Below are 26,252 nucleotides of genomic sequence, written 5' to 3'. Positions count from 1 at the left end.
TTTGACCTTGAATGTCAAAATACTCTGTAATTTATTACAAACAAACTAATGAGGATGCCAAGGAATGCTGGAGAGTGCAAGATTAGGCCTGCCCCCCTGTGACCTCGCCATTTTATCCTCATTGATCTACCCTACCCAACACAGCCGTTGTTTGAAACACAAGGGACACTGCAAATTCCAGCATTAACAGGGTCCAGCGCTTCCCAAAACAGCGGCTTCAGTCACAGGACTCCCACACCCATTGTTTCCCAGTTCCGGCAGAAGCAATTCCCAGTGTGTGGGAACAAGCTGTGCACACAGACGAGCAAAAGTCTTAGACAGTGCTGGGCCACTGTGCCATGAGGACCCTCATAAATTTCTATGGTGGTGCCTTAATTTTCAAGGCCACAGAGGGCCTCAAATGCTTATGGTTGGCATATATACTGAAGTCAGTGGACCTTCGTTTGGACAAGGCATAATACAGAACTGTGCTAGGATGGGCGTTTAAAGCACTTCTTCTTAACACCAGCTATTTTTTCATCAGGGGAAGCAAGAGATGCACAGCCTACCCAAGATTTTGAGGAGAAAATTGCGAAAGGAACCATTTAATGTCAATAAAATTCCTAATTATTCATTTCACATCTCAAATTGTATTACATTTTTGTTATTTCACAGTTGTAAGACCATAATATATTACTGAAGTCAGAACCACTGCTGCTTTTTCCCATGAACATGTTAAATCTATCAGTATGATTACAACCTTTCCGAAAACTATGCTAAAGGAAATCTGATGGACAGAAAGAGAGAGGGAGGCAAATCCATACCCAGAGACATTGTGTTTCGAAAAAATATATCACAGAGGAGGCTAGCCTCCCTTTGTATATGAATCCATCAACGCAGAGACATAAATTACATGATTATAGTTTTAACCGCTCCCGCTGATAATCTACTACATTAACTATGGAGGGTAGAGATAATATATACTGTACTATAAAGATGCTTAAATGAACATGAAATAAAAGTGCATCTAAAGGGAACCATACTGTAAAAAATGACTGTGAATTTAACGGCAAAACACCATAAAAAATGCTACAGTAAAAACCTGTTAAATGGTTAAAGGTAAGTTCCCCTACTATATACGGTTAAAAACTGTATTGGACATTACATGTAATTTTACGGTAGCATACCATTTTTGGAAGTGGAAAAAGAATGTGTAAATTACAATGAGTAACCGTAAATTGACATTCCCTAAATTTCTGTCTTTCTTTTAATCATCTTTAATGTGCTGCAAAAATTAAAAAAATAGAAAAAAGACACATATTTTCAGATAAAATCCATCAGTTTTTAACCGGTAAAAATCAGTGATTTCTTATAATAAAGGCATTAAACAAATCCTACATAAAGCTGCTTTCATTTGAAAAGAGCTCTGGAGGACAAAGCACAGAGAGTTTAAATAAGGACACAGATTTTTGGTATGTGTGGGCCGAAAGAGGGAAAATGTAAAAAGATGTAAACGCATGCTTTTTGTAGAACAAAAGCATGAAAGTTACAGTCAGCTTCTGAAACTAACCCTAAGTATGACAAAAGTCCTACTGAGGAAATCAAATGCTTTCTAAATAAGATAATATCAGTTGTGGTTGAACTTTTAAAGCAGCTCCAGGTGCCTGGCTGATGATGTTAAAACTTCTCCAATTAAGTAATATGTTTAGTAACGTCAAAGCAAAGGTGACCCCTGCTAATCCTTATAAAACCAGTCTGAACTTTGTCCTTTTAGTACTAGAGCAATGAAAGCATTCAGGGAAGCAGAATAAGACGAGCAAAGAGAAGTAAAATAAGTAGGCAATGGAACTGGTCACTGCTAAGTATATGACTGACACACTTTTGTTGGTAATTTACAATGATTTGAAATTATGCCTTCTCCATGTGCAGTTGTTTGGGCATTTCCACCATTAATTTGGTATAATAATATATTATTTACAGTAATAGCAAACAAAAGCAACATTTTCTCTTCGTTCCCCTGGAAAATAACCCCAGCAATCAAATGTGCATTGTCAGGTATTTTCACACTGAATTATTCAATAGTGTCATGGCTAATTAGGTTATCATTCACAAACCCTCAGCTCTGAGCCCATTCAAACTAGACCTTTAGTGTTAACACTGAATGCGTGTGACAGTGCATGTTAAGCCTGCTACTTAAAGTAGTATTTGAGAAGATCACAAAATTAAATGCAACCATTTGACAGCAGTGAATGGAACACAATAACTCTAGTGGGACTTGCATTCCACAGCATTAGAAGAGCACTCACTGAACTTGAGGACTAAAACCCCCTGTGGAGAAGAACCCTCGAACAGAATTAAAACCTCCCCAAAGCAGCTCACTTCACATAGGGTGAACTCAGGTAAATTGTTTCACTTTGACAGTCATCCCATTTAACCCAATCGGAGATGCCCAAATAACCATAAATTAGCCCATGGCCTATGTATTAATTCCTTTCTTCATTTTTTATTTATTGGTTTTATTTAAATTTATATTATATTTTTAAAAGTTTAAATTGAGTGTGCAGTAAAACACTTAATTGTCAACAGGTTGTGGGCTACTAAATCTGTGTATTCTTTTAAACGGGAATTTAGGTTTACAGTTCTTAATATAATAATTAGTCACATGAGCTACTTTTATATGTTGCTCTTGCGTCAGTTTTTGAAGCTTGACTGTCCACGTTCCATTGTATGACAAAAAAAAAAAGAAAAGAAAAGAAAAAAAAAAAAATAACCCTGCATATTCTCCAAAAAACATGAGGTAAGTAAACGATGACACGATTTTCATTTTGGGTAAACTTCCTTCCCTGACCTTTCACTTTACACACACACACACACACACACACACTCAACTGCAACGGTAGAGTTTCATTCAGCGAGCTCGTGCGTCTACGCAATGAGTTTAACGTGCTGTAGTCGACACCTGAGAAAGCGCGCGTGCCATGACTCATATTCCTCTCTTGATGTCTCGGAATGTGTCTAACAGCGACCGGAGAGGCAGGCTGGGAAAAAAACGGAGAGGGGGAGGAGAAGGATCCAAAGTAACAGCGTGAAATTGCATAAAACATGCCATTGCGCGCTTCGCGCACTTCCACACTGATCTTTCAGCACGGAGTGGATGTTCACAGCCGCATGTGAAGGGACGAGCTCACAGTGCATTCCATGGACCAGTATCGAAGTGCCTTCTTAAAATGTTGGATGTATACACGGGTGTTATTTTAGTTTAAGGACAGAGTTTTCTAGAAACCTGCTGCTGAAAGCTGAAAAAAGAGGAACTTTCAACAGACTCTGCTCAGATTTCAGAGATTTTTATTTTATTTTTATTTTTTATTTTTTTATTTTTTTTCTAAAATGCACTTGTTTGGAATTTCTGTATTCTGTCTTGCATTGTTCTATGCAAACCTTGCTTTGGAGTCAAGCCACGACTACTATGATTATGATTATGACCAAGATCAAGGGGATGCCATGGTAAGCACCCATAAGCTCATTTCCATGTCATATTAAAAGTAGAGAAATTGGTTTAATGCATCGTTTATTGGAAATGATTTATTGCCCTCAAGTTAGCATGAGGGAAACTCATAATACATATTTCTAAAGTTATTTTAAAACTTAGTAGTTCTGCTTGGAGCATTGAGACAACATAGCAGTCAACATCACTGGCACTGGTGTTGCAGTAGGCTACTTTGCCAAGATTTATATCCTGATTAATTTTATGAAGCTACCTGTGCAGAAACATATGTATGGAATTTGTATAATACAAAAAGGTATTTCAAACTCTTAAGCATGGACAGATCTTTTAAAGCCTTTATTTTAACCATTTAGGGTATGATGTTACATTCAATCCACAATCCAATGGTGCTTACCTTTGACCTTACTCTTCATTCTATGTGTGTCCTCTTTTTTGTCTTTGTGTTCAAATTCAACATGGTTGTTGAAAACACTATGTACCTTTGGAATATTCACCATTTTATCACATGGACATCAATTTGGGAGAAAGGATAGGAAATTCTTCACATTTTGAAGTAAAAGGGAGACTTCACAATTTATAAAAAGAATCATCTGAGAGCATGTTACAATGCCATAAAAAGTGGAAACAGGTGTCATTGGGTCAGCAGCCTCAGAAGTAGTCTCTTTCTCTCTGTTTCTTCTGCCTTCCCACTGAGAAAGGAAGAAGGCAGTAAGAGCTATGATTTTAAACATTTTAATTTGATCATGTACATCATGATCAATATACTTAATTGGTGCAATCAATTTTAATATCTCTTCTTACCTCAGGAGCTCAGAAGTAACCTGTCTGCACACAGGAGAGGAGATGTCTGCTAGTTCTTCTCCGTACTGCATTTGGCCCACACAGCCATTATACATGATTACTTTGACACAACATTCTATCTTTTTATATACAGCAGCAGTAGACTCTTTGGAATTTTACTATGTGTAGTGTATAAATGATACCATATGCTACACACAGCTACGTGGACATCTTGACAAGATCTTGAAATGATTCCCATCGGTAATGTGCGACATGGGCCGTATACTAATCATGACTGCCTAAAATTAGACTTGCTTTGTTTTCACTGTTCTCTCTCTCTCTCGAGCTCCTTTGGGTCGCTGTAAAATTCAATGTTTATTAAGATTCATTTAGTTGGAATTCACCGAGAGTAAGGGAAGTCAATCGTAAGTGCGACAGCAACAACATAAAAAGGCTGCTGAATTTCTAATGGTTTATTTTTGGTCCGCTTGGGGAATATTTGTCTTGCGCTTATGCCTTGGAATTGAATAATTGTTCCGTAATTGCACATATGTGGCTGTACACTATATGAATGTATAGGATGGGTGACTTAATAATTCATTGGGCATCAGTCAGCGCTCAGCTAATATACTGACCTTATTTCTCTCCCTTAGACTTTTCCATCGTGGCCATCTCTCATCTGTTTGGCAAAGCTGTCCTCTAAATCATGAGTAATTGTGATTTCTAAATGTAAATCATGAGGGTTGTGCATGTAGAGAAAGGTATTGTCAAGTAAGACTATCTTTCTGAAGGGGTCACCTGGGAAATGTGGGCTCTTTGGGAGTACGCATGAGGTGCTGGGACTACTGATTTGTAGTCTTAATGGCTCCGCTGCAGTCTTGACCTCATTAATTGAGACTGATGTTCGGTTTTGCCATGTGGCTTTACAAATACTTCATTATTTTTAACAGGGATGTTGACTGCTTTGCAAATGCCTATTTTATATAATTAGCTGCTATGTTGCAAGTCTCTTGAGACACTCTGGTTTAAGTAAGCATTATATTTCAGCCTGTATGAGTGTCTTATGGTTAGTGATGAATGCCTGAGAATAAGCCACCCAAGATAAAGCACCTCCAGCTAGAAGGAAAAGAGCTTTTCACTCTTCCAAACAATGCTTATTTATTTCTCCCCTTTGGTGATAACTAAGGGATTCCCCAGGGATGTCTTCTGCTGTGTGAGCTTGTGGTCATGTGTACTTCCCAGGTTGGAAAGTTAGCACAGGTGGAACAGATCACCCACATCTGCCTCTCTTATCTTTTCCACTCTAATAGCCGATCCACCTGCCAGATCCACTCATCCTTTAACTTCCGATTTTTGCAAAACCACCTTTCAACACTTTCACAACTTTAGAGGAGCTTTCACTTGGAGGGAGGGATAGTCAGACGTCGTGATGACATAAACAAGAAGACTTCAGGTCCTCAGGGAGGTCAGAAGTTCAACCATTCTTTGAATTAGGCAACTACTGCAAATGGGGCTGTTACTTTGAAAAAACTATGTTCATTGTGCAATGCTGTACATTAGTAATGCGCAAGTGTTTTTGGAGTGGGTGATTTAAAGTGATGTTTAGTTCAGTTCTCTTTAGATGAGGCTGCACTGGCAACAGTTACTTTACATGGGTAGAAAAGGGTTAATATAGTTTTTTTTTTTCAAAGTCAGTTAAGTGTCAATTGTATGTATTATTTGCGTTAGTTTGTTTCATTATTAGTTAGACTTTTCATCCCTTAAACAGCACCACAAACTGTTCCTGAAACCTGACATGTGAACTTTGCTTGGCCAGTGTGCCCGAGACAGTCCCTTCAGCAGAGGAATTCAGCTCTGACTGTGGCCCAGCAGTGTGCCTGAAGCAGCTGGGGGACTACAATTTTTTGCGTTTGACACTTTTTGCAGATTCGAGACTGCTTTTGCAGTTTCCACTGCAAGGAGAAGCACTGGAATCTGTGATAGAGCAGAATATTCCAGGTCAATAAAATTGAGTAAACCTTCTTTACCTGACTTTGTCTGAGAAACGTATCACTCAAATTATTGTGTGGGTCACTTTTGGTGCGTAAACTGTTAAAGTATGGAGGCTAGGCCCTTGTTGGTAAACTGTAAAGTAGTATTTCCCAACTTTTTTTTTGTCAAGTACCCCTAGAGCACTATACTTAAGTACTCCATTAAATCAGAAATGTGTTTCTTTTTACTCATTATACAGGATATCATAGCATTATCATTAATATTATAAAAATTGGCCACCATTTCAATGACTCATTTTTAAGGTACAGACATTAGATAATGTAGGTCAGGGGTGTCCAGACCTGTTCCTGGAGGGCCACTGTCCTGCAGAGTTTAGCTCCAGCCCTTATTAATCACACATGAACCAGCTAATCAAAGTCTTTAGACTAGAAATGTCCAGGCAAGTGTTTTGAAGCTAAACTCTGCAGGACATTGGCCCTTCAGGAGCAAGATTGGACACCCCTCATGCAGATGAAATAAAAAACCTCACCAAGCTTTCTCTCCCTTTAATGGAATGGCTTGTTTGAATGTTCATTGGGCAATCATGCAGAAACTTTCCTTAAGACCAAATGACAGATTTATTTATAAATAAAATTTAGATGGGACATTTGGACAAAAAAAATTGACAGCCATTGACACTCTTTGAAATACCAAAGAAGCAAGAAATATCATTGCAAGTGGATATGTAATCATTTGTACAAGTCTTAATGAGAATCAAGACATTCAGTGAAGCAAAGTCTTACAGATTAACACAGAATTAGAAAATTTCAAAGGAAGTGGAAATCTTTCTAAACCCTTGGGGTCACTGCTCTAAAGGATAAAATAGGTTTTGTGTACTGACCCGTTCAGTCAGAGTGAGACAGAGCTGAAATAGGTAGTCCACATGTAGGCTGAGGCCAGAATCATCATCTTAAGAAATGTACAGTATCATTATGGTGACATATTATAGAACTGGCATTAGAAAGTCTGTTCTGAGGCAAATATGTCAACATAATAAATGCACATGCATTATCACTTCTGTAAATGCAGTCAAGAGAGTAGTGCATTAGTTTACAGTACTACATGAACAAATTTAGTCCTTATTATTTGCCATTGTTTTGCAAGTCACTCTTAAATAGATTGTCTTCCCAGGTACCAAAAGGTCCTAATATTTAAGGATTAGTGGCTTGTAAAGAAAATGTCATCACTTACCCTTATGTCATTCCGAACATGTATGTGGAACACAAAAATAATATTTTAGCTGAATGCCTAAGCTACTCTTTTCCATTCAGTGCAAGTGTGTTAAGAGCAGAAACCAGTAGCAAGGAAAAGAGTAGCTTGGAATTTCAGCTAATTAATTGCTTTTGCTTTCCACACAGGAAACAAATTCATACAGGTTTGGAACAAAATGATGTTGAGTAAATGATGACAGAGTATATGTGTTTAAACAAAGCTTTCTTAAAAGATTAGCTCACTTCCAGAATAAAAAAATTCCTGATAGTTTACTCACCCCCATGTCTTCCAAGATGTTTGTGTCTTTCTTTGTTCAGTCGCAAAGAGATTAAGGTTTTTGAGGAAAACATTCCAGGATTTTTCTACGTATGATGGACTTCAGTGGTGGCCAACGGGCTGAAGGTCTAAACTGCAGTTTCGATGCAGCTTCAAAGGGCTCTACACGATCCCAGCCTGAGGAATAAAGGGTCTTGTCTAGCAAAATAATTGGTCATTTTCTTAAAAAATAAAAATTGTATATAATTTTAACCAATGCTTGTCTTGGACTAGCTCAACTTCACAAATTACGTAGTCAAGTTGGAAAGGTCACTTGTGACAGGCAGCAGTACCAACCTAGTTGTTACAAAGCGAATGGTCAAAGAAAGTCAAACACCATTTACAAAAGAAAAAAAAAAGGTAAACCAACAATGTTGGACGATTTTGAAGTTGGAGGAGAAAATCAAATTAAGTTTTCACCTTTGAAGCTGCACTGAAACTGCAATTTGGACCTTCAACTCATTGGCCACCATTTAAGTAAATTTAATGGAGAAAAATCCTGGATGGTTTTCCTCAGAAACCTTAATTTCTTTGTGACTGGAGACAAAAAGACATGAACATCTTGGATGACATGGGGGTAAGTAAATTATCTGGATTTTTCCAGTTCGCTCCTTTAATACTTCGTAAGAGATGTGCAATCCACATCCCCCTTCCATCACTGTGTAGGGGTTTTTTTTTTTTTTTTTTTTTTTTTCCTACAGGGAGTTTCACTGGGATTTCGTGTAGAGCTCTATTATGTTTTGGAGAGCTTAAGAATTGGGTTACAGAACTTTAGACCTAATATCCCTGTGGTCTTATTGAGTAGTGGGCAACCCTCCAGGCTAATAACTTTATTGCACCAAAGAAACCTTAACCAAGTACGTGTCAGAAGTGCACAGTAATTGCATCCTGACACATGCCTGCCTCTACACGTGTAACGGATCAGACCAAGAAAGCAACTCTTTCTAAAAAAGAAAGAGAGGTTCTTATGCGACTCAGACCAATTTCTTGATTATTTCTTAAGATCAACATGAAATCAAAACTGACGCTGTTTACTTTCCTAATGCACATTCCTGGTCTTATTGTTCTTGATCCATCAGTGCATGTTGTTCAAAATTTTCCAAAAACAAATTGTGTGCCTTCATAATCTTTTATCAAAATGTAATGGCTTGCTCTGCCTCTGAAATGACTTTCCATTTTGGCTTCATAGTCAAATGAATGTGAAAACTGATATCATTTCAATCAAAAACAACTCTTTTTTTTCTGTTCTAGTGTTGGCATAATTAGCAATAGCGCAAAACAAAGTGTAAACAGTGCAGTGTAATTCCACTGGAGCTTATTAGCTGTTTATATTGAAAATTGTACTTAGAAAACATTGTTTTTGAATGTATTGATTCAGACATCGATAGAGTCCTTTATAATATTCGCTGCTCTGTGTTGTATCCAGTGCTGCTAGGTCATTTTTTAATGGATGTAGCAGATACTAGGCTTAAGACTGGAAAAACAATTTCCATGTGGATGGTCTGATCTCAAGAGCGCAAGCAGAGGTCTAGAGGTTAGTTTAAAATCATATGAGAGGTTATAATATAGCATTCATGCGCTTACAGTGGAGTTCTCTACCTTGGGGAGCATCTCAATTGCTCCAGGAAAACAGGACAGATAAGGATTGTTTGTCTGAAATATGGGAAGCTTGGATGTCGTTGAGGGTCTCAGTTACTCATCAGACTTGTGGCCAGACTTATTCTCCAAGGAACTGGTTCTCCCCTAGGTCAAAGACTCAAAGCTCACAGTCAGTTCTAGGGTTTCTAAGAGATCATTAGAGGGTTAATGATATCTCAGATCCTCTTCCTCTCCTTCTGAGTGTCGGCAAATGTAGCCCCAGACATGCCCTCAGCAGACTTCAACGACATCCTTCAAGTTCAGCGAGCAGAGAGGGCCGTTCGCAAGCCTGCTCTCTGGAGTCCAATACTAATGATGAAAGGTATGTCTGGAACAGATGCAACATGTGTTCTTGTGCATATGTAGCACTGCTGTAGTGTCCACCATAGGGGCCATGTTCCACCTGAGTTCACTGAGCAGCTGTGATGCTCTGTGGTGATGTCTGTGATGCTCCTCAGCTCCTTTTTTTTTTTTTTTAAAGTAGTTTTCCAAGTAGTGTTGAAAGTAGAAATTAGTACTATAATGTCTTTGACTTTGCCTTGTATCATGAAAAAGGCGTGTTTTATTTTATTACTGACTGGTTAGGTATGAAATGAATTAATCTGTGTAAGAAATCAGAAATCATGAAATGAAATTGTCAGTTTTGTGGCTGTGACACATCTGATTACATAATTGGCAGCAAGCTATGTCTTTACCTAAAGAGTATATGAAAATGTGAACTCATAAAAAAGTGAAATTGTGAAGACTGACATTTTGATTAGGTTTTAGTGTAGGAGTATGGGGTGACTGTAATGGAAATGAAACTGTATAAACCTGGCCTAAATATGAAGCATTTTGACTCAGAATAAAATAATTTATTCAGTGAGGGTGCCTTCCAGAAACCTCATCCAAAATAGCTCCGGATGCTGGTATCAGCTAAGAGGATAAACGCTAACCTCATTGCCAAAAAAGGATCTAGTTGTTTTTGTCATTGTGACAGTTTTGTGGTTTGCTTTAGGAAACACTAGGCTGTCAAGAGATTACGTGCTGCTTTGGGGTGTCTGAAATGATCCTTCTGTCTAATGATGCAAATTTTATAATTCCCAACACACTGTTGACTCACATTTGAACTTTAAAATAATGACAGTCATGATGGGGTCACCGACATTATTGGGATGCCTTGTGTGCATGGCATCAAGTCTTGTTTTTGTTACAGTGGACATGGCATCCTGTGTTAAGGGTTAAACCCAGCTGCTTTCTATTGTGATTCATTCAATGAGACTTTCTAGCATTAGAGGTGAAGGATTTTTTATTGGTTAACGCAATGTGTCTCATGTCTGACCACTGATGATGACTTGATGATAGATGCATACAACAAGTCATCACTTCCCCATGAATCACTGTCCTACAGAACCAAATGCACTCCCTTATTGTGGCCATTCTCATTGTAACTTGTCAATACTTTTTTTTCTGTATTAAAATAGCTGCAAGCTGTTGGATGCAATCTGCGTTTAAACTTTATATGAAATTAATTGTGATTAACATGATTTTTAATGTTTAGACTGGCCGGCAAATGTGGATAACATAATAATAATAATAATAATAATTACATAATAAATGTAATAATTGATAATTTAATAATTTAGTAAATAATAATTCTTCTTCTTATTAATTAATTAATTAATTAATAATAATAATAATAAATGGATGTTTCTTTTGTAATACTAGAATTAAGCTATCCATAATATTATGAATTAGACTGCAATAGTGAAACAATGAATGCATTTCTGGGTCATGGTTCCCATTTGCATCATTCTCCCATCAGTCTCTTTTTTTAGTTGCCACTGAAACATAAAAATAGGGCATTGTATTTGAGTTTTTACAATTACCAAACCCGAAGTTTGGGGCTGACTCACGTGTGAATGTGTCTGTATGCTGAACACCACACATCATTTTCTTGGTCTCCATTGTTTCTGGTAGGAAACAGACCAGCGTGTTATCTCAGGAATCACTGTAAACAAAGGCATGGAATAGGCCACATACAATAGTCTTGTTCATACTCTTTTTGTGGTATTTGAGTTTCCTGAATAAACAGAAGGGAGTCAATGCAGGGAGAAGCAGTCATTTCCTACAAGGATTATATTTTTCCTCTTACCGCGATTAGAGCTATTTTCCTTGGTATGCGGTGCAACTGAATGTTTGCAGGTAACAATGTGGGTTTAAAATCTTGTTCAGCAATGTTTTATGATAACATTCGAAACTATGCAATCTTAAAGTCATATTTCACATAAATGGTTACATTTTTATTGTTGAGGGTGGGATTCTGGCAAAGTGAAGTGTCTGGTATTATAATAAAGTTTAAGTTTAGTTTGCTTATGAAAGGCCTACAAGTTTATACTTTCAAACTCTCTAGCTGTAAAGCTCTTGTTTGTTCTGAGGATCTCCTTTGAAAATTAGATAAGTAGGGAGACCTAGAAAATCATTGCTTGTGCTTATCCAGCCAAACAATTTTATTGTATATAAATAATGGGGTTTGCAACAAAAAATGGAAGAGTAAGGGAAGCTCCTACCATTTGATATAAATTCTCTGCTGTAAACTTGGTGATCTGCCTTATTTCAACAACAAAAGGGATAAAGTGATAGAGACTGGGCCAATACCAAGACCAGCCCCCTTAAAGAGGGATGAGGAATTCTGTTGAAGCTCAATTCAAGTTGTGTTTTCTCACTTTTTTAACACCTCCACAAGTGGGGGAGGGTGCACTTTTTTATCGACACCATGATCAGCCATGTGGGTAAACTGGGCATGTTTCCTGGAATGTCCCAGACAGCAGTATCGTTTTCCATCAGGGACTTTGGGCTGTTTTCAGACGCTGTTGGTGTTTTCACACTCCTTACAAACTCATTCTGCTGCGGATTACGGGGAGGTCATGACTTGGGTTTGATTGCGTGGGCTGCGGTGTCTGTTGCTGAAGTCAGACACAGCTCCATCTTCACCCTGGATCGCACCCATCAGCTTACTGAGTAAGCAGTACTGTCAATTGCCTGGGTCGCGAGAGACCACTGAGGTCTGACCAGTCCATCAATTAAAGCATGATTTGTGTTTCTCAGTTTCACACTTCATTTTCACACATTGTGATATGGAAAACCTTTACCTGTATCTGATGATTGATTATGTAGCTGTTCATTTTAAGACGCCATCTGATGAGGAAACAGTGTTTTGTTGTGTCAGCTTGATTAAACAAAACATAAAATGCTACAGGTATATGGTTAAATTAATCTTTTGTAGCTTTTTGTTGTAATTTAGCAAGAAAACATCTTCTGAGGATATTTACAGAGGTGCAAGCGGCATAACTTACGTGGTGCTGTTCTGACTGTCAAGTGAATGGAAAAGTCAGTCCCATGTGTTTATGATCGCTGATTGAATTTTAAGATATTGATTGAGTGAGTAAAGTCCCAAACCATCTTTTTTAAGCCAATGAGAGATTGAAACATGCAATAAAAACAATTGATATTTCTCTTAGTCACTCTGGGATATATCCAATATGGCATGCTTAACTGTTGTAGTAGAAAGGCAATGTTCCATTCCAGCACACTGATGAAGCCCTCTTTAAAATTCTGTTTCTCTGTCTTATAAGGAGCATTCAGAACCAGACCTGATGGAGCAGTTGCGTTCAGCAGGTAGCGTGGACGAGCTCATGAGGATGGTTTACCCCAGCTACTGGAGCATGCTGAAGTGTCGTTCCAAGATGGGATCGCACTTACCTTACAGAGATCACACCTCCACAGAAACAAGGTCGGAGGAGGCCTCCTATGCGGCTGCTTTCATCGATCTTGATATTTTTACAAGTGAGTGACTTAATTTAGGACTGGCACAGGCTGTGCTGGCATTTTTTTTTTTTTTTTTTTTTGTCATTATTTTTTTGTCTCATCCGGAGACAAAGTTTCTTTAGGATGCCAAGAATGTGTCAGGCCGTGATCTTCAATAATTGGAGTGCATACAAATCCATGCATATCACTGTTGGCCTTTTTTAATGTGTCTGTTCTTCCTGTCTTGCTGCGCTTCCTCCAGGTATTCAGACAGAGTGGAGAAACACCCTGTGCATGCCACGCCAAGTTTGTTTAGATGTGGGGAAAGAGTTTGGGGCAGCTACAAACACCTTCTATAAACCACCCTGCGTGTCTGTCTACAGATGTGGGGGCTGCTGTAACAGTGAGGAGCAAGTGTGCAAGAACATGAGCACTTCATACGTCAGTAAGACGGTGAGTTTTGCTTTCAGCTTGTGTCTGCATCCACAGATCTGTTTGTGTGAAGGAGGGATGCTCATGGGTGAGCAGTATTGACATTAATGTTTAAGCTTGATTTAACATCACTCATTTTTAGGGGTGTGACGAGACCTCAACCCACGTGTCTCGCGAAATCTTACTGGTCTCGCGAGAAGGTGATGATATCCTCGTGCAGAACTTTCAGATATATTTGCATTACACTGGCCCTTTCACCAGTGGTATGTAATGTAAGGTATGTAAGATGTTATGTTCACATTATGCAAGTGGCCACATGAATAGCAGGAAAATTGAAGTCTTTATCCAGAATTCAGTTTAACGCGGAATGTCACGGAATTTCTCAAATTTTGAATTAGTTAACCAAAAGTAGGTCATTACACTTAGATCAAATCACAATATGGACTAGTATCTGTAAATATAAAGCCGCAGAAGTCGGAAATTTAAATTTGAATCCTGCATGTTCTGCCTGTCTCTGTTAATGAATTGCGCAGATGCGGGGATTACACACAAACACACACTGAAGCGGCGTGACGCTCGCGGTGATTTCAGCGTCTGCCGTCTCACTAAATGAGGACGTAAACACATGAACAACATCTCCAGAACTGCATTGAGAGTCACTTCATGTCACATACACAGAACTGTAAAGGTATTCACGACAACCCGTCAAAATAAAAGTCCTGTTTTAAATAACGACAATAGTGTACACAGCCTATTACTACTAAAATGAAACAAACATTATTTTAAAGGAATAATCACACAACATTTCTTCCATGTTTTAATTTTAATAGTAAATACCCTTTGTTTGCCAAAAAAAAGTTTGCTTAATTTTCAATAATTAAATGATAAATGATGAAATTAATGTTTTATGCCTTCATTTGATAACCAGAAAAATGTAAATACACAACACAGAATTTCTGAGGGAAAAAAATCATAAGGCTACTTTAAGAAAAAATTAAATAAATAAATTAAGTTGTGTTATGCATTCAAATAGTTAGACATGCTAAAACACAGAATTTGGTAACAATAAAAACTATAAATAATATGGTGAGAAAAAATAAAACATTTCATAGGGCCCTTAACATGTATTTTTTGTTAAACTTTTAATAAATTGATGTGAAAATGTATATACTATTAAAAAATAGTTGAGAAAAATTAAATGGAAAAATATTTTTTATTAAAGTGGAAAATAGATTATTAAATAATAAACTTGATTGACTGCTACTTTAAAGGGATATTATTTGTGTTGTTTATTATTTGTTTTTATGTATGCTATTTAATTTTGTGCAATTACTTGCCTATCAGTTGAGTTTGTGGCAAAACCTTTTGCAGTGTTTACATGTTGTTTATACCTGCATAAAATTTATTAAAATTGATGTTTAATTCCATAAAGTACAATTTGATTTCAAAATGCACCTACATTTTTTGCATTTTGTGTTTTTCAGTTGAATAAAAGATGATTTTTCCCTATATATTTCATCATTGAGGATTTCTTTAAAAAAGTTTAAAAATCTCGTCTCGTTCTCGTGAAACCAGTCTCGTGTCTCATCTCGTCTCGTGGGATAAGTGTCTCGTCACACCCCTACTCATTTTACATAAATTTTTACATCAGTTTCTCCACACTGAGACAGCATTCTGTACTGCAAAAACTGAGCTTATTAAAAATACTCTCCCAAGTGGATACATTTGAAAACATTGTTTTGGCATTGTAGCGTAGACTATGAAAGCGGAGGTATTAAAAAATTATGCACGTTTGAAATGTATTTGAAAATAAACCATTTTTAGCCATGTGAAACATATTGTATTGGTAGATATTCACTTTCATACTGTTGCTAAAGATATGTTACTTTGTACACTTCATATACCAGACCTGCAAAGATGATAAAAAATTTAAAGAATGGCATGAGAACTTCGAGTCTGTTAGGTTTGTATAATCTCAGTGATCTTGTTTTTCTGAAGTTTCAGTGTAGAAGAGAAACTTTTAGAAAATTATTGAAATCTCTAATGTGGACAGAGAGTTTTGAAATGAAAATGCTGTTTTCAAATGTATCCGGATGAATGTAGATGTAGGCTTAGGTTCAGCCCGCTTCTGGTTTAAGCCTCGCTCACATCTGGTTCTATCTGAATACAGATGCAGATTATTTTCCATTGCATCAAATACAGATACATATACAGGTAATTTCTATATTGCATACCCTTAACTAACACCTTACACCATATATAAATCCATTTCTCTATTTAATAACATAGTAAACTTAAACAATCTTCAATCAAAATGTTTATTACTGCTTTGAATAAAAGCGTCTGCTTTTGTTTTAAAGCCTACTCCCAGTGTAGACAGAACTCAGATGATCAGTTAAGCTTTGATTTAAAGAGTTGTGGACGAAGCAGGGGTTTGGTTGGGAGGTCATGGCTGTGAATTATTTGCAAGAAGGCCTACTTTAATTGCCCACTTATTTTGGGTGGGCTGACCTTAGCAGGCAATGGGTTCTCCTCATGTGATTTAAACCATGACACCCTCCCACCAGTTGAGCGGCTTGAGCAGGTCAAGGTCTCCATGTCCACGCTACTGAGCCAGAGACGTAAAACTCCCATTCTGGGCACAAAGCCAGAACAGCAGATGCAATGTAAAGATATTTCCAAATATCTTAGTAACATTTGGATTATGAAATTATAAGATCCAGGTTTCATTGACAAAATGACTAGGTCAAGAGTAAAATATGCAATAGATGAACATGGTTGCTAATTGAATTACTGGTATTAGAGTTTATAAGCTATTTACATTAAGCACAATGTAATGTAATGACAACATAGCTTTTAAATATACCTACAAGAGTGAAATATCCAATTGTATATCTGTGAAGTAACTGTGGCTAGTGAACCTGTTAACTTGTCATCAGTCTCAGAGAGAGAGAAAAAACATATTAAATGGACTTCTGGTTTCATCTGACCCTTGTTTCACCTGCACCTATGTAATACCCAGGCCTAGTAGACTGTAAATACTGCAGTAAAGTGTTTTTATCATGGTGGGCTGACTGGTGGGTTAGACTGGTGGGCTGACACATTTACAGGGTGAGCAAGTGAAGCTTTTGGGATCACTTGTCGTGTTAAAAGCAGTTAATAACTAAATTATAGAGTTCTTCGAACATCAAAGAGAAAGAGTGTCTGTTGCCCAAGATTTTGACCCTATTACATTTTTACCCATACAGTCTATGCTAAGAAGAAATGGGTTGTTAATTTCCCATTGTTCTTGATTACTATTAAGTGTTAATGGCCCTTTCAAAGACAGTAAAAATATTTTTCTTATATTGACACTGTGGATTTGTATTGTCCGTGCAGTCTGGATTGAGCTCATCCAATACAGCACATTTTCACCGATTTTGAATGCTTAAGCAGTTATTTAGATGTACAGTACCTAATATGCAATTAGAAAGTAGCTACATGATTCTATGTGTAATTAAAAAGCATAGAAGAAGGGAGCGGTAGAGAGGAAACTCTGCCAAGTGAGCCAACCAGTAGGGTCAGACAGAGACTGTAACATCTCATTATTCTTTTTCTCATTAAACACAATTCATTATGTGTGTATTGAGAGTGGTTTGTTAAGCCAACAGGAGCTGATGTGGGAGGTTTAACATTCCAGAGGTTTTGGAAACTTGTTTGTTTGTTTGTCCTGCTAAAAGAATTTACTGCCTTGGTTCTGAACATGAGGTTCTCTAGGTTTCTATAGCAGCTATTATTCATTTCAAAGTGACTGCACAGGGTGCATAACGAGTAGACAAGACAATAGAGACCAAAAAATGAATTTTATGTCATCTGTGACTCAGCCTCGTGCTGTTCCAGGCCTGTGAGACTTTCTTCACACACAATGTCCTTTTTCATTTACGTCAACTGAAGCCTTCAGACTTCAGAAAAGATACATTATCTCCATAAAAGTATTATCACCATGAAAGTGGTGAGTTAACACTCATAGCACAGAAGGGAACGTTTGGCGGTGAAATTATGATGCTGTAAGTCATCAAAGCACATAGAATATAGCAGAAAATTTACCATTGGGAGTTTGATTGACAGGGAATCTGACCAATTATAAGAAAGTAAGAAAGTCATATGTATTTGGATCAATATAAGGGTGAGTAAATGATGAAAGAAAATTTTATATCAGAGTAAACTGTCATTTTAAGGAATTTGTCGAATCATGTATATTAGTCAGAACCCATGATGCTTTAAGGCATAGCTGTTCTTTGAAAGCGCACATTCAACGTAAATTCCTTGAAATGTTTCAACATAGCAGGAGGAAGTTTTAACTGAAAGGATCTAACGGTATTTGCCTGCCTTGCAAATTATCTTGTACAAGTTCCCCATTACCCATTTCCTCTTACCAGTTTGTTTGATCAGACGGTAGTTGTGGTTGTGTCTGTACACTGATTTAGCAGAAATGCTCTGTGTAATCACAGTTGCTCAACTCCTTATGACATAAATCCATTCATTAATCCTGATTTAAATTTAATTGGCTGCCCACGATTCATTTTGACATCTAGCATACTCCTTAAAGTTTAATTAACCCTTCTTGCAGTTTTTCATCTTACCTCAAGCTTTATTTCATTGAAAATATGACCTGTCTTCCATTTTCATTCTGCAGTTGTTTGAAATCACAGTCCCTATGAAGTATGGGCCCAAGCCAGTCACCATAAGCTTCGCCAACCACACTTCCTGCAGCTGTTTGTCAAAACAGGATTTGTACCGACAGCAGCACTCAATAATTCGAAGGGCCTTACCAGAGTAAGTGTAAACACTTCTTCACTTCTCCCTAAGTGCTATTCTTGAAGTTTGATGATGATTTTTGATGATTTGATGGAATGTTTTAATTTCTCTTTTGCTTAGAATATTTGAGAGTTTAGAATAGAATGTCAGTGTAGACTAAAGGCCTTTCCACACTGGGCATGATGTGAAAAAGCGAACCGAGCGCGAAACGATTGTTCGCCTTCTGCTAATTCACGCATGCATGCTAGGTGGCGCCAACCAACAATGCATTTTTCCTCAGATACGCAACTTATATAAGAGATAAACTATCACACCAAGGCTTTAATATACTGACTTTACTGTATTCCGTGTTTGTTTTGGCCCTGTGTGGTGTTGCATCAGCGGATATGTGGCTACACTGATGTGTGTATTTTGGATGTAGTTGCGTACCCAATGACGTACAGTAGCTTATCAAATTGGTTTTCATATTAGAGGTGTGGTGTGGCCACCCATTGTTAAGGCTGATAGAGAACTTCCTGTTCATCTTTTGTTTTAGGAATTTTGTCAGGCAGGAAAATCCCAGGAGGGAATCTTAATGAACTTACCATGCAGTGTGCAGACTTGATTAACTAATCAGCACTGACAAGTGAGCTACAAAGCACATGTATTTTTTGTGGCCTGATGCAGAAGGCCTATATTTATGTTCTTTGTAATAGATTTTTGTTTATTAATTATTTTGGCTGGTGGTATCTAACTGTCAGTGCTGGAAGTACACAATTCATGGGACTGATTTCAGTATATTTTTTTACTCGGGATAAAAGCATATTGTGCATAAAACAATGCATATTAATTACAATATGGGTGAAAAACTAGATATCCAGAGTTAATCATTTTAGGCTGACTACATAGGATGTAATGACCCCCTGACTCATACTGTATTTACATCAAAAAGCTCACAGTAGTTCTGCAAGAGAGTATTTATTGCTTGCTAAAACTCAAGTCAAAATACTGTTTCCGATTGTGGCACACATTGTATCTTCTTCAGTGTACTGAAATGCGTAATTTGATACATAGAGCAAGACTGATGGCCTTGCATTTTAGCGAGCATAGAAATAAAGAGAAACAGAAAGTTATAAGCCTAAACATATTTTTTTTTCCTCTAGTCCCAAACCCATTTTCTTTATTTCTGATGCCTCTGCAACTTCCCTTGCCGCCACAGTGAGAGACAGAGGAGTCATTTTAATGAGCGTAGAGCAGAGCGTAGACACATGGCGAAAACTGTGAACTGAGAAAGAAGATGAATCAACAGTAAAACTATCTTCAAATCTCTTGCTGCATCAGCTCGAAAGTTCAGCTGAGCTGAAGTTTTCCACAATGCAACTTAGCATGCTTAGCATTTCTGTATTATGTATGTTTAATCATTATCTAATGTACCTTTTATTCAGATTATCACGAAACTCGTAGATTTGCTTATATATTTGTAACTAAATGCACATGAACTGAACACATGACCTTTTATGCATATTTGACTGCTGTTTTAATGTGATTACCAGATATCAACAGCTTAAAAACGTTAAAAAAATTTCCTCACTACTAAAATTATTAGGTTATTGTAGATTTTAAGATATTTCTGAAAGATTGATTACAACCACTTCACTGAATACTGAATATTCACAAAGTCAACTGAATATTTTCTTGTTGTATTTTAGCTGCATTATATCTAGTATTTAGCAGATTATATAATTGCACCATAAATCTTAATTTGTTCCCCAAAAAGCAGGTTAAGAGAACTCCCTAGACATTGGGAATCCCTGTTTTAGACCATGAAATATGAATTCCAATGAAACACTACTAAACCATCACTTTGTTTTGTTTTTGTGATGACTTAACATTGTGGTATAAAAGCAATAAATCACTGGAGGTTGCTATATTACGGTTATTGGAATGGCTGTGATTTAGTGTCATGTTTCTGCATGCCAGTAACCATGATGTAGCTCAGCCTCCATTGTGTTTTTGTATAAACATTAAAGGCGTTGATCGCAAAAAAAAGAAAAAAAAAAGAGGAGTTGCAAAATACTGTCTTGAATAGATTTGGAACCGTGAGTCTGTTTTCTATCTCTCAGTACTTTTTAGAATGAAGCACAGCCCTTGTTTTCAACCCTGCGTTGTTCCCTCGCATACTTTGTGTAATGTTTACCATTTTATCCTCTCAAAGAACGCAGGATTAGCCCATTCGCTTGTCCGTGACAGAAGTCGACATGCTAAACAGTGACTCGCTCGTACACACAATGAGGAAAGGAGACAAAAAGAGTGGAAAAAGGCTTGTTAATAATGCATGCTTTGTGTGCAAAAACAGTGCCTGCTCTTTCTGTGTAGAGGAAACCTATCGATCCCACATGTGTGGCAAAGGAAGCCAGTTTGTTGTTTCATTGCTCAGAGATCTGTTTGCAAACCAGAGGGGAAGCATCACAGAGATATTGGCCATGTTGGGAAAGGCAAAGGGTGAAACATTTAGGAAATTGGCCTTTACATATACAGTGCAGTGCTGCCTTTCAACATCTGATTACTTTGTTTACCAAAACACTCCCTGTCAGATGGAACAAGAGAGGTGTTACATCAGTAATGAAATATGAACTAGCTTACAGAATTTGCTGGATGCCTTTTGATGCTGGTTAGTCATTTCGTCATTTGGTGTTGTAAAGTGCAATCAAGGCATTGCTAGCACTAGGCAAATACCAGTTTAGCTACATTAACTTCATTGATTGTGTTTATGAATGTCTCCAAAATTTCTAACTCAACACCAAACTGCTTCCATAAATCAAACAGTTAAAGAGTTCACCCAAAAATGAAAATTCTGTCATCATTTACTCACCCACATGTGGTTCCAAAGCTATACAACTTACAAGCACAAATTGAGATATTTTTAATGAAAACTGAGAAATTTATTTACTTCCATTAAAAGTCTTATCCATCAAAACTGTGATGCTTTGAAACATGTCATAAAGACAAAAGTAATCCATATGAATCTTCTGAAGTCTTCTTAAGAGACACAATTAAGTTTATATGATTAATATAAGGCTTTTATTCACATATAATCATTGATTAGTGCACATATACAAAACACATATAATATGGTACTTGCTTGACTTGTGAGAACAAATCCAATAGGTTCTCGGGCATCAAGCAAGCACGTTTCATCTTCTATTGCCTTGTCAGATATACTCTGATTATGAGAATAACAAAAGTATCAAGCGTTTGGAATGGCATGAGGGAGACTAAGTGATGGCACAATTTTCATTTTTGGGTGAACTAACCCTTTAAGTATTCATCAAATATGTTCATGTCAAATCGAAACATGTTAAAATGCTAAAAAAGCAACCCACGAGTCTCTCGGTGAAGAACTGAAGAAAAGAACTGTTTATTGTTATGTGTTTCAGCACTGTTTTTTCTTAAGCCATACCCTGTCAAAATGATTTGCAGTAAGGGGAGTAAAAAGGAAAGAGGCATCATCCCCCCACTAGGTCCTGCGCAGCCAGGCCTTGCTTAAGAAAAAGCAGATGTGTTCCTAGGGCGACCTGCACTGTGGAAGTGTGTTATATGTTGTTTTGGTTTCCTGGACACACTGAGGCTTCATCTCCTCATTCCTCTCTAGCTTTCACGCAAGAGGGGACAGCGCATAACGCCTGCGCATGTTAGAATGCCACTTTTCAGAGATGGAGAATTCAGTGCGGACGTGCATCTTTACCTTTAGCTGACGTCATTTATTGTGTGCTTTAATTGTTTACAGCTGTCTTTACAGCTGTAAAGGTCAACAACCGGGCTGGGGACTAGCCGTCTTGCAATCTCCTCCATGTTGCACAGTGTGCTTTGTGAATTTGTTCTTGAATAAGAAACGTTTTTCATTTAATCTGACTCCAAGGGCAGATTAATTCAAGATCACTCCAGGTCAGCTTTGAATGCTTTCATCTTGATTCTAATCTTACATTTGAAAAAATCCTGCCCAAACCTGTGCCATCTGATAAAGACAAGGGCAGTCTGTACCACTGGGGGTTTAACGCAGGGTGGTCCCCTTAAAGCGTCCAGCTTTGGACCTCAAGGTGTCAACAAAGTCTCGCTGTCTTGCTGTGAAGGAGAAAACGTACGTGTTTAAGCGTGGTCTAGAGTGTAACGTAGCATATAAACCCTATTGGTGTTATATACGCTTGTGCAATGAAATGGCAGAGGGCTGGTAGTGATTATCTGCAGTTGGCTCGTTGTTGCGTTTCACTTTCTCTCACTCTGTATTGTTTGGGAGGTGATGATTCACTATGTTAGGAAAATAGAGAATCTCCAGCAGGAGAAACATTCAGACATCACTGGGGCTATCAAATACAACTCAGACTATTACCTAATGACTTTTGACCCTCAGATGCTCTTTATATGCCAGTGTGCGTGTGTGTTTTTCATCAATTCATTGGGATTTTATTATTGTTTTACCACTATTTCTCGTAAACTACTAAGTTCTTACATAACTTCTCAAGAAAGAACTTAACACACCAAGAATGAATGAATGGCATAGTTATTTATACATAGTCAATTTGGAGGGAGCTGTGAAGCACCATTCCCTTACTCCATTATCCTGTTGATGCAATTCTTATAGTCTACAATGTAAACAATGTTTTAGCAGGGCTCTTACAATGTAAACCACTCAAGTCAGAATTAGAATCAAAACGAGAAAAAAAAAGTTTAAATAAAAAGTTATTACAAAATTAAATAAAAGTTATAAAATATGCATATAAAATATTTATATTTCATATATAAATATAATAGAAATATTTTTATATGGATATTTTATAACTTTTTATTTGCAGTTTAATCTGATCAACTGTAGGCCGTTTACAGTTGGCAACCAATGCTGCAGATGCACATTAATATCGATGTGTTCAACTGTTGTGTTCAAACATGGCTCATCCAATAAAATTCATACTGCGTTACTGTTTTCAGATTGTTTTAGTGCAAGTGTTGCATAATGTGAATGTGACTTATTTTGTTATGTTGTTGAATAATATGATTCTGTGTCCAAGTGCATCAAAATATGTATATAATGAGAATATTTTTACCATATTTAATTCACTAGAGTATCAAAAAAGTAATTGGACCATTGTTATGTAATGCTTATACTGGGGGATGTTGAATGCTTTAATCTGATTTGTTGATGGACCTTCTAAAGTGTGCAATTATGGTTTAGGAAACACACAGCTAAAGTGGTTCCAGTCAGGTTTTGGCTGCATTACAGTTCCATATGTTTCAGTTCTAAATTGGACAAAAACCAAAAGCTTTGTGTTTGTATCAAATTCTAAATTTGAATTCAAACCACAGTTAAATAGTTTCTTTAGTCTGTAAAGAGTGTGCCTATTGAACAGGTTGAAGAAACCAGACTTCTTTGAGTTATACAAGACAGCAGACTGAAGTGGTCAAAACAGAAAATATGGTAACAGTTATGGGAAGTGGTCTATCAGTCATTAAGAGATGTGCAAAATGTAATACAAATATTGCATTTCTCAAATTGTGTGAACAATGGTTCTTACTTTTTTAGATTACTGTCCAGTGGTGTGGTCTAGTGCATCAAGTAAAGATTTGGAAAAATTACAGTTAGTCCAGAACAGAGCTACACGACTCACTCTAAACTGTAGTAGAAGGGCTAATATTATAAGAATGCACAAAACTTTAGGTTGGCAACTGGTGAAGGATAATTATTTCCCTGCTTTGTTTATTTAGAAATATTTCAGTGTCTAGAGTTCCTAATGTCCTGTACTGTCAACTTTTGTATATTAGAACTAGTCATGGTCATTGTTTCAAAAACCAATGCAAAGTAACGGAATGTAATGTTTAATGAAAATATGGAATGATTTGCCATTGGATATACCATATATTTTATTAAGTTAAATGAGGTTTAAAAAATCTTTAAAGGAATATTTATTGCTACAATATATAGTAAATTGGCTAATGGGGATCCAAATAAACAAATAAATAAAATACCACTTTGTCAGATGATTTCAGTTATTTCAAAGTTCTTTAGAACCTACAATAGCAAAACCACTTTACCACTTCACTTTGTGTCATGGGTGCATTAAAACCTCAGGTGTGCATTATTTTTCTAAAAATTCATTGGCCTGTCATCAATCATTCCTTATTTAAAACATCATTAGAATGATTTTCCAGCAAAAATAACAATATTGCGATAATGCGTACTTTTATCTTGATATAAAAATACATACCACCGATACTGCTTTATTCTGTTGATCTGAAGATCTCCTGGTTACAGCAACTGATTTTAATCTCTTGCACAGTTTGTATTCCTGGAATGTTTCGCAGTCCATTATTGTAGGTATGATAAGTAGTGTTTTCAGCATTGAGAAATACAGAGTGAAGAGGTTGATGTGAAATATGCGAATGTTTGAAAATCCGACCTTTATTTTGACATTTTAATGTGATTCAAAGTGCAGGCTGACTATCCCTTGTAGCGTAGTTTACATTAACATATGGAAAATGGATATTTATATCCTCTTTAGACTTTTAAATGTAAATCAGTTGAGCTGCAGACCTCTTCAGACAGCCCCCAGCAAAGAACGAATGAGCTCTGTGTAACAAACAACATATGGGCTTGTTGAATTACTGTAGAGGTGGGACTGTGAATTTGTGGCCTTTCAATCTACAGTATGTGGCCTATGGATGTGTATGGCAGCGTAGTCGTATTAGAAGCATGTTCCCCAAGTTATCCTAGCTTATTATCTTCCTGACACCTTGCTAGACTAAATGGTATCTTCTGTTTTGCGTTACTCAAGGTGCACATGTTAGTCATCCAGAAGGTGTTCTTCCACCTCGGGTGGACCATATCATAAGTCCTTTTAACTCCCCCCTCTGTTCTCAGGAATGTGTTGTCTTATGCCACTGAGTATATGGTAATTGAAAACACACTGAGAACCTTGTGCATGTGTAGTTTACCACTGAACCATTTCAGGCCTAGTCGGCAATTTGCTTTATTTCACGGTTCTGATATTCAACAACCTGTTTGTCTTTTTCTAAGTAAACACCAGCAACACTAATGATGCCAACATCTGTTTGATTAGCTTGCATGGTATGTTTGAAGTTTAGAATGCAAAGCGGTCTGACATGTAATGGTGTTTACAGTGCATTGTGTCAGAAAACTTGTTGTTCTGTCATCAAATACATAACACATACTGTGTTCAGTAGGATGTGATCTCAATACACTCAACACTCAACCTACTGTTGCTATAAACAAACGTATTCAGTGGTTGCTCAAGTTTCCCTCACATGCCTTCAGACAGGCATCAATATTCTTACTTTTAAGAGTATTTGACACAATTTAGCTGTTAGCAGTCTGAATTTCAAAAAAGCTTTGATTTTTACAAACCAGATTTAAACCACTTTTTTAATGCATCTTCTGATGCATCACATGGTTTAATCGAAATTAGTTTTTTTTTCATCCTGCATTTAACTCATCTGTGACATGCAAATTACAGATTATTGTCTCATTATCTTCATAAAACATTCACAATATGGATAAATGGAAGAATAAGCAATTTTTTAACATATATTGTCCATTGTTGTCTCATGCATCTTGTAAGATGCTCACAAAAGCCTAATTTTCAGTTTTCTGTCCATACTTAACGGCTAGGCATGCATAATATATTATATTTTATTTTGTTTTTATTTTTTATATTAGTATGCATGTATGCATTTGTTTGTTTGTAATGGAATATTGGATATTTAGTAGAAAATGCAAAAGCAGATGTAA

General features: G+C 37.0%; 1 protein-coding gene across 1 annotated transcript in view; it reads left to right on the top strand.

The window, feature by feature from the left end:
- The first annotated feature begins 2,869 nt into the window (after positions 1 to 2,869).
- Positions 2,870 to 26,252, top strand: part of LOC109090031 (vascular endothelial growth factor C-like) — a 33,727-nt gene continuing 10,344 nt past the window's right edge. Inside the window, exons 1-4 of the mRNA XM_042758635.1 lie at positions 2,870 to 3,483; positions 13,075 to 13,285; positions 13,509 to 13,699; positions 18,354 to 18,493. Coding sequence (XP_042614569.1) covers positions 3,367 to 3,483; positions 13,075 to 13,285; positions 13,509 to 13,699; positions 18,354 to 18,493 — 659 coding nt within the window. The 5' untranslated portion in view covers positions 2,870 to 3,366. The remainder of the gene's footprint in view (positions 3,484 to 13,074; positions 13,286 to 13,508; positions 13,700 to 18,353; positions 18,494 to 26,252) is intronic.

This window comes from Cyprinus carpio, chromosome A1 (assembly GCF_018340385.1).
Source record: "Cyprinus carpio isolate SPL01 chromosome A1, ASM1834038v1, whole genome shotgun sequence".
In the NCBI taxonomy this organism is placed as follows: Eukaryota; Metazoa; Chordata; class Actinopteri; order Cypriniformes; family Cyprinidae; genus Cyprinus; species Cyprinus carpio.
This window is presented reverse-complemented; position numbering and strand designations above follow the sequence as displayed.